At 32.2% G+C, this 16565-nt stretch overlaps 2 protein-coding genes across 2 annotated transcripts; one reads left to right on the forward strand and one right to left on the reverse strand.

Moving 5' to 3' along the window:
* Positions 1–7037: 7037 nt before the first annotated feature.
* On the reverse strand, positions 7038–7885 carry LOC109166668 (pentatricopeptide repeat-containing protein At5g03800-like). The gene is made up of 3 exons (XM_019315554.1): positions 7602–7885; positions 7372–7509; positions 7038–7242 (listed from the first exon to the last, which is right to left on the reverse strand). Exons 1-3 carry the CDS (start codon positions 7883–7885, stop codon positions 7038–7040), a joined length of 627 nt encoding a protein of 208 aa, XP_019171099.1.
* Positions 7886–14866: 6981 nt separating this feature from the next.
* Positions 14867–15997, forward strand: LOC109166669 (protein FAR1-RELATED SEQUENCE 5-like). Its single transcript, XM_019315555.1, has one exon. The coding sequence runs from the start codon at positions 14867–14869 to the stop codon at positions 15995–15997; it is 1131 nt and encodes a 376-aa protein (XP_019171100.1).
* The last annotated feature ends 568 nt before the right edge of the window (positions 15998–16565 follow it).

A 16565-nucleotide genomic window follows, 5' to 3' on the forward strand; every position in this document is an offset into this window, starting at 1 on the left:
ATTGTGTTGGAAAATGATATAGGAACTTATATGGAGTAAAACTCTCATCACGTGTCATAATTTTATTGATGATAGAAAAAGTGAGTGATAAAAATTATGAACCATTATTATTATTTTTTTTGGATAAATCAAAATATATCAGATAAGTAGGAAGTAAAAAGTGGAATAGAATTAGGAGTATGTATGTATAGTACTACTCTATTGTGTTCGGGGACAACATAAAGCTTTAGATGAGAAGTAGCCATCATTAGGTAATGTGCACACAATGGAGACAGCACAAGGTGCTCACGTGAAGGTGTGAGGGTGTTAGCCCAACCCCACTCAATAGGGTTGATCATGATATTTGTGTTTGGTAATACTTGATTAGTGATTTTTTTTTTTTTTTAGATCATGAGGTGTCTTAAATATGTCATAAATATACGAGGTATTTTTATATACTCAATCAATATACCATGTAAGAATATTGAGTATAAGTGTTTACACAGGCTTAGCTCAATTGCTCAATAGGCAGTATTTGGGAGAAGAGACCAATGTTCGAACTTCAACGACAGCAGTGTGAGGATTATGCTCAAAGTGGACAGATCTATTGTACGCACCGGCATTTGGCCTTGTCTGCTGAGCCATTGAGTCACCGTAATTTACATCCTTCTAAATACTCCGTCGGGTCGGGATGTGAGAGAACCAATTACCTAGTAATGAATATTATATGCATTTGGGAAGAATGAATATATATTAGATAATGCATGGTTCAAAATACTCCGTAATTAACTCTGTTTATTGAGCCAAACATGTTGATAAGGATCAATATAATGTCCAAGGCTTTAAAGATGTAATATTGAAATGAAATAATACCAAAAAAAAAAAAAAATAATAGTCCACGATAATCCATTATTCTCAAATTTGTCCTCAATTGCCAATTCATTCAAAATAGTCCATCGATCACAAAATATTTATTCAATTTAATCTTCAGTACAAGTAACGGAGGAGTAAAATGAGTAAAATTATGTATGGTTAAGAGATCTTTCGTGTAAATAAAGAATTGAAGATCAATTTAAAAATTATGGCACAGTCGGAGAATTATTTTGGACACTAATAACAGTCATGGATCATTTGAGGTATTAACTCTATTGAAATAGTATTCAAGTTTAAACACAAAATTAACATGAATTATTTATAACAATTCAATGATGATAAACTATTTCTCCTCCCAAAAAGTTAAATCTTCAATTCCAAGGATCCTACACTCCGACCCGACAGAGTATTTGGAATGATGTAAATTATAGTGATCCAATGACTCAACAGACAGAGCCAAATGCCTCCTCTAAACATACATTAACCAATAAACTCAAATCTACTTGTGTTAACTTTGATTAATAGAAAAACTCGCAACCGTTATCTAATGATGCATTCTGTGTGAAGTTCGTCTTGTGACCTTAGATAGCTAATAGTTGAACACTTGTATTAACTGTAGCATCAGGTCCCCAATTTCCACGCCCACCAACACAAACACACATAGTCACGTTCTATAGCCTAAGGCATAAAGAAAGAGGAGGGGGGTCCAAACTTTTTGAAGGGGAGAGCGTATACAATATTTATAAGATTCACAATATATAATGTGATTTGCTTTTGGATTTGCAGAGCTGTTGCCATCAGGGCTAGTAACCTCACCATCCTAAGTCTCGCCCAGTGAAAGAAAAAATCACACTTTTCGTATTACTAAGGAATAATGTTGTTGCCCGCACCGAGTTAACTCAATGATTCAGTAGGTAATATTTAAGAGAAAAGATCAAGGTTTGAACTTTGACGATAGCAGTGTGAGAATTATGTTCAAAATAGACAGATCCCTTGTGCAGTTGTCGCAGCGGCATTTGACCCTGTCTACTGAGCCATTGAGTCACTGTGATTTATATCTTTCCAAATGCTCTGCCGTCAGGGTGTGGAGGACCCTTGGGGTTGGAGATTCAATCTTTTGGGGAAGAAGAAATAGTGTTGTTTGTTACTTAGTTGTCTTTAAAATTTGTGTGGTCCATCAATTATTTACGAAATGACTTTTTAAATCTAACTACTCCGTATAATAGAATTCAAGAAAGAAGGAAGAGTGGCAATCGGGATAATTGAGAATCGGAAGTGTTATTTCCCTATATTTCACGAACAAAAAGTCCTATGAAGGAGTGCTTTAATTTAATTTGTCACCCATCTATCACTCTACCTCTGAGGTTCTACTCGGTAGGAACATGATTAGTCTCGATGTGTGGTTACTAGTCGACCAATGAAGGAAACCTAAGATCTAACCAAAAATATAATAAAATATAATAATAATAATAATAATAATAATAATAATAATAATAATAATAATAGATCAAAAAAATGTTATTTTCCCAAACTTAAATATAAACATTGAAATGTTATATACTCTTATGTGATTCAAGAAAATGCAAGACATACTTAGAAAATGTGAGAGTTTCAAACCTACTTTTAGTTCTTTTTGTTGCATTCATAGGAATTCCAGCTTTCGCAAATTTTATTAGATTATGCTAAATTCTCAAAAATATTACATTGTTAGGAAAAAAAAACGACATTCCTTAAATTAAATGCCCCCAAAAGTGTGAGAGTTGGATGCAAGCTAGCTGCAAGCCTGCAAGTCAAAAATATATAGCACGTGCTTGACAGCCCATATTCTCAAACACTCACGTGACCAAAGTTTCAAAGCTGACTGACCCTCTAATTTGGAAGTCCCCACACACACACACACACACACACACACACACACACACACACACACACACACACACACACACACACACACACACACACACATATATATATATATATATATATATATATATATATATATATATATATATATATATATATATATATATATATAAAATCATGATTAAATGAAAATAAAACTTTTGATAAAAAATTGTCAATCTAAGATAATCAATATTTAAAAAATAAGACACTGCTGAAAAATACGGTAGAAATATCTTTTCTGAAAACTTTTCTAACTACATTGGGTATCCAGAAAAATCTTGCTCGTTATTTTCGAGTTCCGACCACCCGCAACGGTGGTCAGAAAATAGCAACCACTAATCCCAAGTTGTCATAAAAAAAAGGTCCACCAACAGATTGGCTGGTTCGGAATTTCTGAACCAGCCAATTGTTGTGGTTGGAAATTCCGAACCAACCAACTGTTGTGTTCGCAAAATTCCGACCACAGGTGGTCATACATAATAAGTATTCTTTTAATCTTTTTAAAAAAAATTTACTATTTCAATATGCTCTTTCATACAAATTATACAATGCTTTAGCAATTTTAAAACAAATAATAATTACATAACAATACAATATCACTACAAAAATTATACATTTCAATAGCAAATTTAATTACACATAATGTTTTAATTATAATATCCACATCCAAAAAACTAATTTCTAATTCTAAAATGTTATTTTACAAATCAAAATACTTCCTACATTTATACTCACAAGTAGCATTAAAAAAAAATAAAAAAAAAATAAAAAAAAAAACTTTAATTTATTCTGCTTGCAAAGAAATTTGTGTGTCATCATTCAATCTGATGACATCTAACATATTCAATTTTGAATTTTATAAATAGTACAAACTTTTAAATTTTTTTAATACATATGAAATTGAACCCTTTTTTTTATATCTCACCAACAAAATTAGATGCGTTCATATTCTTGTGTACTAATTTTTTTACAAGCTTTGCGCGAATGGGATAATGGTCAATGATTATTTTTAAATAAGTATTTCAAAGTATATCAATGCAATATTATATAGGGAATGTTTATGCATAAGTAAATAAATGTTGAATTTGTTTATTTAAATCAGTAATTTGAAGTATATAAATGCAAGATAATATATGAGAGATTGATTATAATTGTCACTAAAATAAATGTTTGTAAGTTTGTAATAACGCTAGTCTAAATACTTAGTTTAAAGCGATAGTCTAAATAAATACTACTTTTGGTTTAAATTTTTCTATTTCTTCTCAATTCTCTTTTGGGTAGCATTGTCATTGTCTTCATCTTCAATTTTCTAATTTTTTTTTATTGGTAGTGTGTCATGTGCAATTGGGTTACTGGTGGTAGCATAGAGGGATTCATTATATATGCAATGAGATTATGGTGTAAGAAGCTTTAGATTTGTCTTGCTGTGTATATGACTATAGGATTTTAGTTGTAATATTAACTCTTTATCTTAAAAGCACTGCACATATTGATATTTGGTAGTGGTAGTTTTTCCCCTACATGTTTCATGTGTTGTGAGATTTGTGTCGTAAGTTATCATGTGAAAGTATTGAACAAAATATTAATATTTATTATATTTGTATAAAATACTTGGTAAATATATATATATATATATATATATATATATATATATATATATATATATATATATATATATAACATGTTTTGTATTATAACTTTGATATTTAATTACAAGATAATATTTAATTACAAGATAATGTAAAAAGAAGACAATGGACAATGTATTGAATATAATAAATTAATAAATTTGAAGGTAAGGAATCTTTAAACTGTAGAAAATAAAGATAATATAACTAATGAAATTATATTTGTTTTGAAAAATTTTATAATGAATAAATTTTTTTAAATAAAGGCATTATAGATATCTACTTCTAAATTAATTAAATGCGTATGCATTATTTTGTGTTGTAGCTACTAATCTATTTAATTTAATAATATTAATAAAGTGGCTTACATACTTTTCATCAACAATAATGAAATCATTGATTTTTTTTTTTAAAAAAATTCCATTCATTGTTGAGACAAATTGCTTTGAGAGTTTGTCAATGACAATTGCTACAATTGCTGTCAATAGAAGATGATAATAAATAATTCAAAATATATGGTTACAATAGATAATATTGTTATAATGATATACTAAAAATTAATTTACAAATTTCTTTAGAAGTTTTTATGCATTCATAAAATCCTAATGTGTAAACTTGTTCTATTGGAGCTAGTAAGATGTCAACATTGTCAATTATTTACAAAATGATCCAACCGTTTTAGAGTCCATCTGTAATTGTATTTATGATAAAAAACTTTGTAGTTAGGCCGCGCAGGTCTAACAATGATGTAAAAACAATTTTGTATGATAAAAAAAAATAGTATAATAGTTTTAAAGTAATGTTGGCAAAAGTGTCAAATAGGCCTATCTATTATTACAAAGTGCTCAATTTTCACCACGAACTAAATTAAGCGTCAAATAGACCCATCTACCAGCTAAATTTGTTCGATTGACTTTTTTTGCAGGTTGCTAACAGGTTGCTTATTCAATTATATATATATATATATATATATATATATATATATATATATATATATATATATATATATATATATATATATATATATATATAAGAAGACGAATTTCAGCCACCGGCTGTCCGGCGAGGACAGCCGGACAGCCACGGCTGTCAAAGATGAGGTCCAGATCTGGACCTCAAACGGCCTGGAACAAGGGCGGCGGCCATGTTCCAAACGGGCATGGCTGTCTAAAAAAAATTCGAATTTGACCGTTTGGAATTTTTAGATGCCCATGGCTGTCTGGGGACGGCCATGGCCGTTTCGAACGAGGGCGGCCGCCGCCGCCGCCCTCGTTCCACGCCGTTTAAGGTCCAGATTTGGACCTCATCTTTGACAGCCGTGGCTGTCCGGCTGTCCTTGTCGGGCAGCTACGGCTGTCCAGCACGGGCAGTCGGTGGCTGAAATTTTTTTTTTTTTATAATATATATATATATATATATATATATATATATATATATATATATATATATATATATATATATATATATATATATATATATATATATATATATATATATATTTATTTATTTATTTATTTATTTATTTATATTTTTTTAATAATTGAATAGGCAACCTGTTAGCAACCTGCAAAAAAAGTCAATCGAACAAATTTAGCTGGTAAATGGGTCTATTTGACACTTAATTTAGTTCGTGGTGGGAATTGAGAATTTCGCAATATCAGATGGGCCTATTTGACACTTCTGTCTACAAAAAATATTAATACCATAATGTCCTAAATCATTCCAATAATGCAAAAGCATAATTGAAATATTCAATTTTGTTCTAAATAATCAAAAGAAGATTAATTAAACGAAAAAAAAAAAAACAAAAAAAAAAAAAAACTCAACCTAATTTTTTTTTAAATGCAAGAAAATCAAATAATTTTTAAAGTTCCTGATTTACAATCTTTGATGCTCAACTTTGAATGCTATGTATTTAGTCGGACTAATTATTTGACCAAAGTTTATATTAAATTTTGATTTTATATTTTTAATACATTTTAACATATTCATAATATATGTTTAACAATTATACCAACTCTAAATGGGATGAGATTCGAACCTTAAACCATTCTTATAAAAATTAATGAGTAAGTTAAGAATAATAAATAGTTAACGAAATATTTTGTTACTAAAGTTTATACTAACGTAATTTAAAGTTATTTATGTAAAGAAAATAATATAATATAGGATAAATAAGAAAAATCATTAAAAAATTCCTAAAATCAAAATAATATGAACAATTCAATTTAAAAAACAATTACTGCAACAATTTTTTTTTTTTTTTTGTGTTTCAGTTAAACAACTAACATTATTAGTGGGAATCGAACCCAAGTTATCCTTCAATTCTCCCCCACAAAGAGAACTTATTTGTCACTTGAGCTACCCTGTTAGGTTAATGAAAAATATATATTAATATCAAGGGAATACCTATACTTTTTTTCTTTGCCAACTTCTATCCCATATTATTTTCTTTCCCCTTAATGACCTTGTGTCTAAAGGCATAAGCTCTAGATATGAAATTTTAGATTCAAGTCATATTTTCTTTATGTATTTTTTAGGGTGAATCAACGATTTGGTCCCTCAGTTATTAGCGACTTGTCAATGTAGCCTCTCAATCGTGTATTCATCGATTTGGTCCCTGAAAATAATTGTTTTTCGTCAATTTAGTCCCTATGCCCGTATTCCGTCAAGACTCAGGCGAGAGCTCCGATTTGTCCTGGGCAATTTTGGTCTTTTCACGCCTTCTTCTTCATTAACTCTGACCAAGCTTCGCCGGAGACAGATAACACAACTTTGGCCCGGGATTTTTTGGAACCCCTTCTCCTTAATCTCTGCCCTCACAAGCTCCGAGCACTGGCAACACACCATATGCAGACTGCATTGAGAAAAAGAAACTTTGGCAACGATTAACTAAATTTGTTGTAGTGTGTCTGTATGCTGAAAGTATATGGAGAGAGGTAAAGGAGTCTGGCTGTATTCCTAGTATTTCCTTTCCATCCTTGACCATGTATCCAAAGCTTCATCTCTCCGCCTATGAAGGACATAACCAGCTAACAAACTATTCCATGAACATAAATCACGGGATGACATAAGCTCAAATGCCTTAACTGCATCTTCCAATTCACCACACTTGGCATACATGCTAATTACAGCATTCCCAACGACCACGTCAGACATAAAACCATGTTTCAAGGCAAGGCAATATAATGGAGATTTTCCCCTAACTTAAGTAACCCTAAAGTTCCACAAACGCCAAAAACAGTAGCTGTTGCAACTTCATCCATGACTAGTAGTCCTTCTAACTGCGTTTCAAAAAATAGAGAAATTGTTTTTTCTGGCTGCCCGTTCTGAGCATATCCACGTAGCATAGATGTCAATGCAATCAATCTACCGTGGTCCAGTGGCATTCTCCCACACCGAGTGCACATGTCAAGCAATGCAGCCTCGATACAATCATTTGGCTCACAGCCAGACTTAAGAATAAACCCGTGAATCTGCTTACTCGACTTTCTTTCCATCAACAACCCACAGGCATTTGCAATACCAGTCAAGGTAAAATCAGAAAACTCTAGGCGAAAGTGAGCCTGACGGCGGTGTTCCAGTGCGTGCGGATGAGGTCAGTGGACGACGGGGACGATCAGTACGCGTACCAAGCGGCGGTGAATATAGGCGGCCACGTTTTTGGTTCATCAAGCGACGGCGCCAACAACAGCAGTATTGGTCGGCAAAGCGTGTTATGGGCGACAGAGTTGTGCGTTCGTCGAAGTTGAACGCTCGCGCGGAGGATATACGGCGATGAGCTCATTTCGACGAGAAGAGAAGAGATGGAGCTTCCTCCGGCGAGCTTCAGCTTCTCCGGCGAAGCTTGGTCAGAGTTAATGAAGAAGAAGGCGTGAAAAGACCAAAATGCCCAGGGCAAATCGGAGCTCTCGCCTGAGTCTTGACGGAATACGGCCATAGGGACTAAATTGACGAAAAACAATTATTTTCGGGGACCAAATTGATGAATACGCGATTGAGGGGCTACATTGACAAGTCGCTAATAACTGAGGGACCAAATCGTTGATTCACCCTATTTTTCAATAATAATAATAATAATAATAATAATAATAATAATAATAATAATAATAATAATAATAATAATAATAACAATAATAATAACAACAACAACAACAACAACAACAATAAGAAGAACAATAGTAATAGTAATAGTAATAGTAATAGTAAGAACAACAACAACAACAACAACAACAACAACAACAATAACAATAATAATAATAATAATAATAATAATAATAATAATAATAATAATAATAATAATAATAATAATAACAATAATAATAACAATAATAACAATAATAACAATAATATAATAATAATAACAACAACAACAACAACAACAAGAATAATAATAATAATAATAATAATAATAATAATAATAATAATAAGGGTCAAATAGGCCATCGAACTGCACCCGATAAAACAATTAGGCCACTGAACTTAAAAACCCAACAATTAGGTCTCTAAACTAATCAATTTCAAACAATTTTTTCAATTTGAAGATTTCCAACAGGTCATCATTCCAAATTAATTATTTTTTAAAATTTAAATTTTAAAAATTAATTACTTTTAAATTAAACTAAAAAAAAAAAAAAAAAAACTGGTTCCGGCCGGAGACGGTAGTCTCCGGCTGGATTTCAGTTTTTTTTTTTTTTTTTTTTTTTAGTTTAATTTAAAACTAATTAATTTTTAAAATTTATTTTTTAAAAAATAATTAATTTAGGAGATGACCTGTTGACCTGTTGGAAACCTTCAAATTGGAATAATTGTTTGAAATTGATTAGTTTAGGGACCTAATTGTTGGTTTTTTAGGTTCAGTGGCCTGATTGTTTTATCGTATGCAGTTGAATGGCCTATTTGACCCTTATTCCTAATAATAATAATAATAATAATAATAGTAATAATAGTAATAATAGTAATAATAATAATAATAATAATAATAATAATAATAATAATAATAATAATAATAATAATAATAATAATAATAATAATAATAATAATAATAATAATAATAATAATAAACTATTTTCTTCATTTTTTATTTGTAGTTTTTCTTTTTCTGCTGATCCAATGGAGTTTTTCTTGGGCCCAATTTGTTTGAAGGAAAATTTCCCTTGTAATTATAATATTCGGCCGACGTTTCCCATACCATTAATTTAGAGAGGCCCAATATTAGTTCTTTGAGTTGTTATGGCAATTACAGGGAAGTTATGCTGTGGAAACGTGTTCAACATGCACATGATGAACACAAGATAAATTCATAATTTATATACTGTAGATTTATAATTTTTATAGTGTAGATTCATAACATCTATACTGTATATTCATAATTTTTATATTGTAATTTCTATATTGTAGATTCATAATTTCTATACTGTACAAAATTATGAATCTACATGATAGAAATTATGGATCTACACTTGTGTTCACCATGCGCATGGTGAACACGTTTCCACAGCATAATTTGCCCAAATTACAAGGTCAATCATTATTACAATGGACCATGATTCATACAACTGTGTGAACCATAAATAAAAAGTAAATTTTTAATATACTAAAAATACATTATTTATGTACATAAATTACATTATTTGAAAGTACATTATTTATATATACTATTAAATAATGTACTTTTAGTAGATTAAAAATGTACTTTGTATTCATGGTCCACACAACTATGTAGATACAATAATTTGCCTTACAAGGTGGACGCGGATTCAAAATACACAATTTACATACTAAATGTTCACAATTTACCTTTTAAACATTTACAATTTGTGATGACCATGTATTGTATTCATAAATTCTCAAAACTTAGAAACACAATTTATATTCTAAATGTTCACAATTCCAATACTAAAAATACACAATTTAGGATAAGGGTCAACCTTGCAAGGTGGACCCTGATCCTAAATGACGTATGAATTGTGTATTTTTAATATTGAAACTGTAAACTTCTAGAATATAAATTGTGTTTCTAAGTTGAAACACATAACAGTTGTAGAAGGGAATTTGTGAATACAATATAAGGTCATCAAATCATAATTTGTTAAATTGTGTGACTGTAGTATTTAAAATGAACTTGTGAATACAAAACAAGGTAATCAATTAAATATATGCTTTCAAAAATTTGTTACATATATATTAACATTGTGTGTTCATAGTATACAAATTATGAATTTTTAAAATATAAATTGTGAACATTTAAACCCGGGTCCACTGAATAATTTGCATAGTTCTTTGATGTTGAATATCATTGCTTATATAGTAGACCTTGATAGAAACTTTTTTTTTTTTTGTTTAAAATACAAATAAAATCAATGCATTAAAAATTTACTATATATATACATCTACAAACTTAATAAGAGTCCATAAAGTTAGGTCTCTAATGAAACTAAAAAAAACGTTGGTGTTGTTAGTTGAAAATGAATAGTTCATATTATTTTGATTTTAGTATTTTTTCTACTTTTGTCATCTATTATATCATTTTTTTTTTGAAAGTCTATTATATCATTTACTTTTTCTTAAATATCATTGCATTTTGTTAATGTAAATTTTAATAACAGAATATTTCGTTAACTATTTATTATTCTTAACTTCCTCAGTGATTTTCATAAGGAAGGTCTTAAGTTCGAACCTCATACCAATCGGAATTGGCATACTTGTTAACATATACTTTGAGTATATTACAGTGTATTTAAAAATATATAATATAAAATTTAACATTAACTTTGGTTAATTAATCAAGAATTCATTTCGGTTGGAAGTGGCAATAAGAGGAAGCATGGATCACGCCAAACTGGTAAAAATAATATGGTTCTGTGTTGAAAAAATTATGCTTGGGTACCATCCAGTGAGGGCGTTTCCCTCTAAAACTGCTATTGTACTAGTTAATAAAACATTTCTGCCACAAGTCATATTTATAAATTCTTAAAATATTTACTTTTATAGAAAATTTGATAATATTGCATTGATATACGATAGGAGATACCGAATGATATTTTCATAAACTCTAAAACAATAATTTAATAATACACATTGGGCATCAAACTATTCGCGCAATGCGTGTGTGCTAACTACACACACACACACACACACACACACACACACAAATAAGAGTCAATAAAGTTAGGCCTATAATAAGAACTAAAAAATGTCCGTCCAATTATTTGATGAAATGAATTGTTCAAATTATTTTGATTTTAATATTTTTTTTCCTACTTTACTCTCTATTATTTTATTTTCTTTCTTTAAATTTAATTATAATTAAATCATTCAAAATTTAATTCAAAAATTATATTACATATTTAAATTTTATGAAAAATTAAAAACAAAAATAATAACCAAGACTATGTGGTTTAATGGTACCCGGGTTGGACTTCCATTTGGAAGGTTGTGAGTTTGAATCTCAGTGGAGGTGTTATTGGTCCTTTGTGTTTTAGTAGGTTGAGAAAGTATATGAACAGATACTACATTGTAATAGAGTCAATAGCATACAAAAGCTGCTAAAAGAAAACAGAAAGATTTTTTTTATTAAAGAATAACGATTGAGCTGGCGACTCTCAATCGCCTTACACATGCCCGCTGGTTCGCCTGTCAATCATTATGGTCCACACAAGTTGTATGGACCATATTTTGTATATTGTAAAATAATGTACATTTAGTACAAAAATAATGTACATTGTATTCAGGGGATGTATATTATTTTTGTATTTTTTTTATTAAAGAATAACGATTGAGCTGGCGACTCTCAATCGCCTTACACATGCTCGCTGGTTCGCCTGTCAATCATTATGGTCCACACAAGTTGTATGGACCATATTTTGTATATTGTAAAATAATGTACATTTAGTACAAAAATAATGTACATTGTATTCAGGGGATGTATATTATTTTTGTACTCAGTGGAGGCGTTATTGGCTCCTTGTGTTTCAGTAGGTTGAGAAAGTATATGAACAGATACTACATTGTAATAGAGCTAGTAGCATTCAAAAAAAATATTGTATAATGTACATACATCACAAAAATAATGTACATTTAGTATATTAAAAATATACTTTTTATTATGGTCCACATAACACTGCGTGGATCATGGTTTCACACAATAATTTGTCGTCGCCCGTGAGACACAACAACGTGTCTGATGGGCCTATTTTTTTTTTTTTAAAATTCCTGCAAAATATTTTTGCATGAGAAAAATTCTATATCTATAGATATAGATATAGAATATATATATATATATATATATATATATATATATATATATATATATATATATATATATATATATATATATATATATATATATATATATAGGTAGATGCTCATATGCGGTCACGGCCTTAGGTGAGGCGGTGAGGTCAGTTTACAGCCGTTGATCGAAGCTAATCTAACGGCAGTGATATATTAGTTGAATTAAGTAAAGTCTTTCGCGTTTTTGGTAAGCGGGGGCGTTTCAGTAATTTAATGGGATGGGGACGTGAATGTATAAAAGACGGATTTTGTGTGATTTTAAACACGGAAGGAAAGAGAGATCAAGACATCGTTCGTGATCGCGTCGTAATTGGAAGAAGATCAAGATCGCGATCGTGTTCGTGATTGCGTCCCAATTGGAATTCGGAGATTATCGCTAGAGATCACAATCGGAAGTTGGACGAGATATCAGTTGCGTTTGCAATTACAGATTATCGCAGTTGGGAGATTATTGAGGTTGAGCGATGGAGCCTGGTATGTTTTGAATTTCTCATGTTTGTAGTTTTAATTTGTCTTTTGTATTACTATGTGCCTGTTATGATTTGGAAGTTTATCGCATGCTTTTTTTTATGAATTTGCTGTGTATCGATGTTGACTATGTTGCTGTGTGTTGTTTTGTGATTACGGTTTACTTTTTGTATACTCGTGGTGCATATATTATTTGATGATGTGTATGGCAGTATTAGATTTTATGCATGTATAATGTGCATGTAGGTAGGGTTATTCGTGTGGTATTGGATAAGGTGTGGTGCTTTATTAGTTATCATGTGGTGTGCAGCTGATGTTTTGCAATCTGGTGGTGTTTGTGGAGAAGGCAGTGGTGGTGTTTGTGATAACTCAACTGATGTTTGTGGAGAAGGCAGTGGTGGTGTTTGTGATGAAGGTAATCCCACTGATGTTGGTGTAGAATGCAATGGTGATGGTTGCGATGATGGTAATGTGACTGATGTTGGAGTAGCAGGCAGTGATGTGGGTTGCGATGAAGATTATTTGGCTGATGTGGGTGTACAAGGCAGTGTATGTGTGTTGGAAACTTCTCCTGGGCTGACTAAGTATTGGCGCCCAGTTTGTGCTGACAGTGTGAAGCCTATTGTGGGGCAACAATTTGTTTCCTTGGATGGTGCTGTTGTGTTTTATAAACAATATGCTGGGACTGTTGGGTTTGATTGTAGGCAGCACTCAATTCGGAAAGATAGGGATGGTGCTGCTGTGGAGAAGCACGTAGTATGTAACCGTCAGGGTTTTAAGCAGAGGGTTTCTAGGGTTGCTAAAACTACTTTGGCGAAGAGACGGAGGGTGACAAATAGGGTTGGTTGTAAGGCTAAGATTGTGATAAAGCGTAAGTCTAATGGGTTGTATGTTGTGCATTATTTTGAGGAACGTCACACCCATTCGATGTGTTCAATTATTGCTAGGCAATTTTTAAAGGTGAATCGTAGTCTCGATGCTAGGCACCAAATGTTTATTGCTAGTTGTGTTCGGGCAAATATTGGGTCTGTTCGGTCATATAGGCTGTTTAAAGAGATTGTTGGTGAGTATTCCAGTGTCGGGGCTACAGGTGTGGATTTTAAGAATTTCAAGCGTGACCTGATGGCGTACATTCTAAATGGTGATGCTCAATTATTCATAGACACGCTATTCAAGAGACGTGAGTTGTGTGAGGCATTTGATTTTGAATATGATGTTGATGAATGTGATCAGCTTTCAAGTGTTTTTTGGGCGGATGCAGTATCTAGGAAGAATTTTGCGTTGTTTGGTGATGTTGTTTCTTTTGATGCTACATACCATACTAACAGGTTAGTATTTATTTCTATTGTGCATGTTGTATTTGTCTGTGGTGCATTATTACATACCTTATGGTGTGTCTTCTTAGAAGTATGGTGTTGATTGCTTGTTGTGTTGTAGGTATAAGTTGGTGTTTGTTCCATTTACTGGAATTGATAACCATAAGAGATCCATCACCTTCGGTGCTGGTTTGCTTACGAGGGAAGATGTAGAATCATATGTGTGGCTTTTGGAGAAATTTAAGAAAACTATGTGTCATGACCCTATATGTGTTGTTACTGATCAAGATCCAGCTCTCAAGGTTGTTGTTGCTCGCGTGTTTGGTACATCAAAACATAGATTTTGCATGTGGCATATAATGTGTAAGGTTGGTGAGAAGGTTAGACCAATTCTATCTAAAGATGAAGTGTTTAGGAGGATTGAATGGCATTGTCTGGAACAAATCACTGGACTCCAAGTCATTTGAGGAGGCATGGAGTTGTATCATGGAGGAATATGGTTTGGGTGACAATGGTTGGTTTCGTTACTTGTTCGAGTCTCGTACATATTGGGCATCCCCATATTTTCATGACGAGTTTATGTCAGGACTGGTTAGGAAAACGTCTCGATCAGAGTCTCAAAATAGTTTTTTCGGTATGTTCTCTAATGGTCATTCTAGTTTGGTTGAGTTCTTGGTGCATTTTGGAAGTGCTGTTGGTGCGCAGCGTCATGCACAAGCAAAATTGAATGCTGATTGTGAATCTTGTTTTCCTGTTTTGAAGACACCATTGGCTTTGGAGAAGCATGCAATGGATGTTTACACCATTTCTGTATTTTATGATGTTCAAGTAGAGATTTGTGCAGCTTGTTATTCGTCTCAAGTGGTGTCTTTGTGTGATTGTGATGGCCATGTGTCATATGGGATAAAAGATGGTGCCCAACGGGCATGGTATGTGGAGCTAGTCTTGTCTGATTATACTGCTACATGTTCTTGCAAGATGTTTGAGCGGACGGGGTTGTTGTGTAGGCATATTTTTTTTGTGTTTAAAGATCGTGGGCTTGAGAGTATTCCTTCTAGGTATGTGGTGTCTCGGTGGACAAAGGGTGCTTGTTTGAAGCCAATATTTCATATTGATGATACAATTGTTGATCAATCTTCTAAAGTGGAGAATGTTAGGATTTTTACTAATCTATTGTGGTCTGACATATATGCTTGCGAGGGCTTGGCCGATGGTAATATAGAACGTTTGTCACAGCTACGACGTGTTATTTGTGAGCAAAGGCAATTATTTCTCCAAGAGGGGAGTGAGGATGGCAGTGGGGTGGTGGCTGGTGGCAGCAAACAAAGTGTGATCAATTCATTTTGTGGAGATGTGTCTCAGGGTTCAACAGTGGAGGTGCGTGATCCCATTCAAGCTAAGAACAAGGGTAGCGGTAAGCGGTTGAAGAGTACAAGGGAGAAAGCTGCTAGCAAGTGTGTAAAGCAATCAAGGAAATGCCATACTTGTGATGAATATGGTCATAATAGTAGGACATGCCCTTTAAATGGTTAGATACAGTTGTGTAGTTTGATTTGGGACATATATGTTTTCACAGTTGCGTACAATTCTTATAACACACAGTTATGCATTTTATTACAGTACTTGGTGTTTTTTAATAAACGGTGTGGTGCATTTAAGAATGTCGGATTTTTTCATATTAGACTGGTGTGTTTTATTCCGTTTTGTGGTGCATTTTTATATATAGACTTATGTTGGCTGTAATATATTGTGTGGTGCATTTTATTTCACATGTTGGTGTATTTTGCAAGTAAAAAGTGGAATGGTGCATGCTATTTGTTATAATGGTGTTTTTGAGGTGTCCTTTTATAAAATGAAGTGTATGCATAATAATACTGCATTTATAGCAATGCAAATGGGTAAGCCATTCACAAGTACCCATCACAAAAAATTGTTTGTCTAGTAGTCATATGGTCTATGCCATGCCATCACAAAAAAACATTTACATGATTGAAAGTCTTCCTAAACACCAAACTCTACTGCCTTCTGTATGTTTACTTCTCTCAGTTCATTCACATCTGAGGTGATCAAGGCAGCCAAGTAACTTGTTCAATTGTTCTTT

This window comes from Ipomoea nil, unplaced genomic scaffold (assembly GCF_001879475.1).
Source record: "Ipomoea nil cultivar Tokyo-kokei standard unplaced genomic scaffold, Asagao_1.1 scaffold3104, whole genome shotgun sequence".
Classification (NCBI taxonomy): domain Eukaryota; kingdom Viridiplantae; phylum Streptophyta; class Magnoliopsida; order Solanales; family Convolvulaceae; genus Ipomoea; species Ipomoea nil.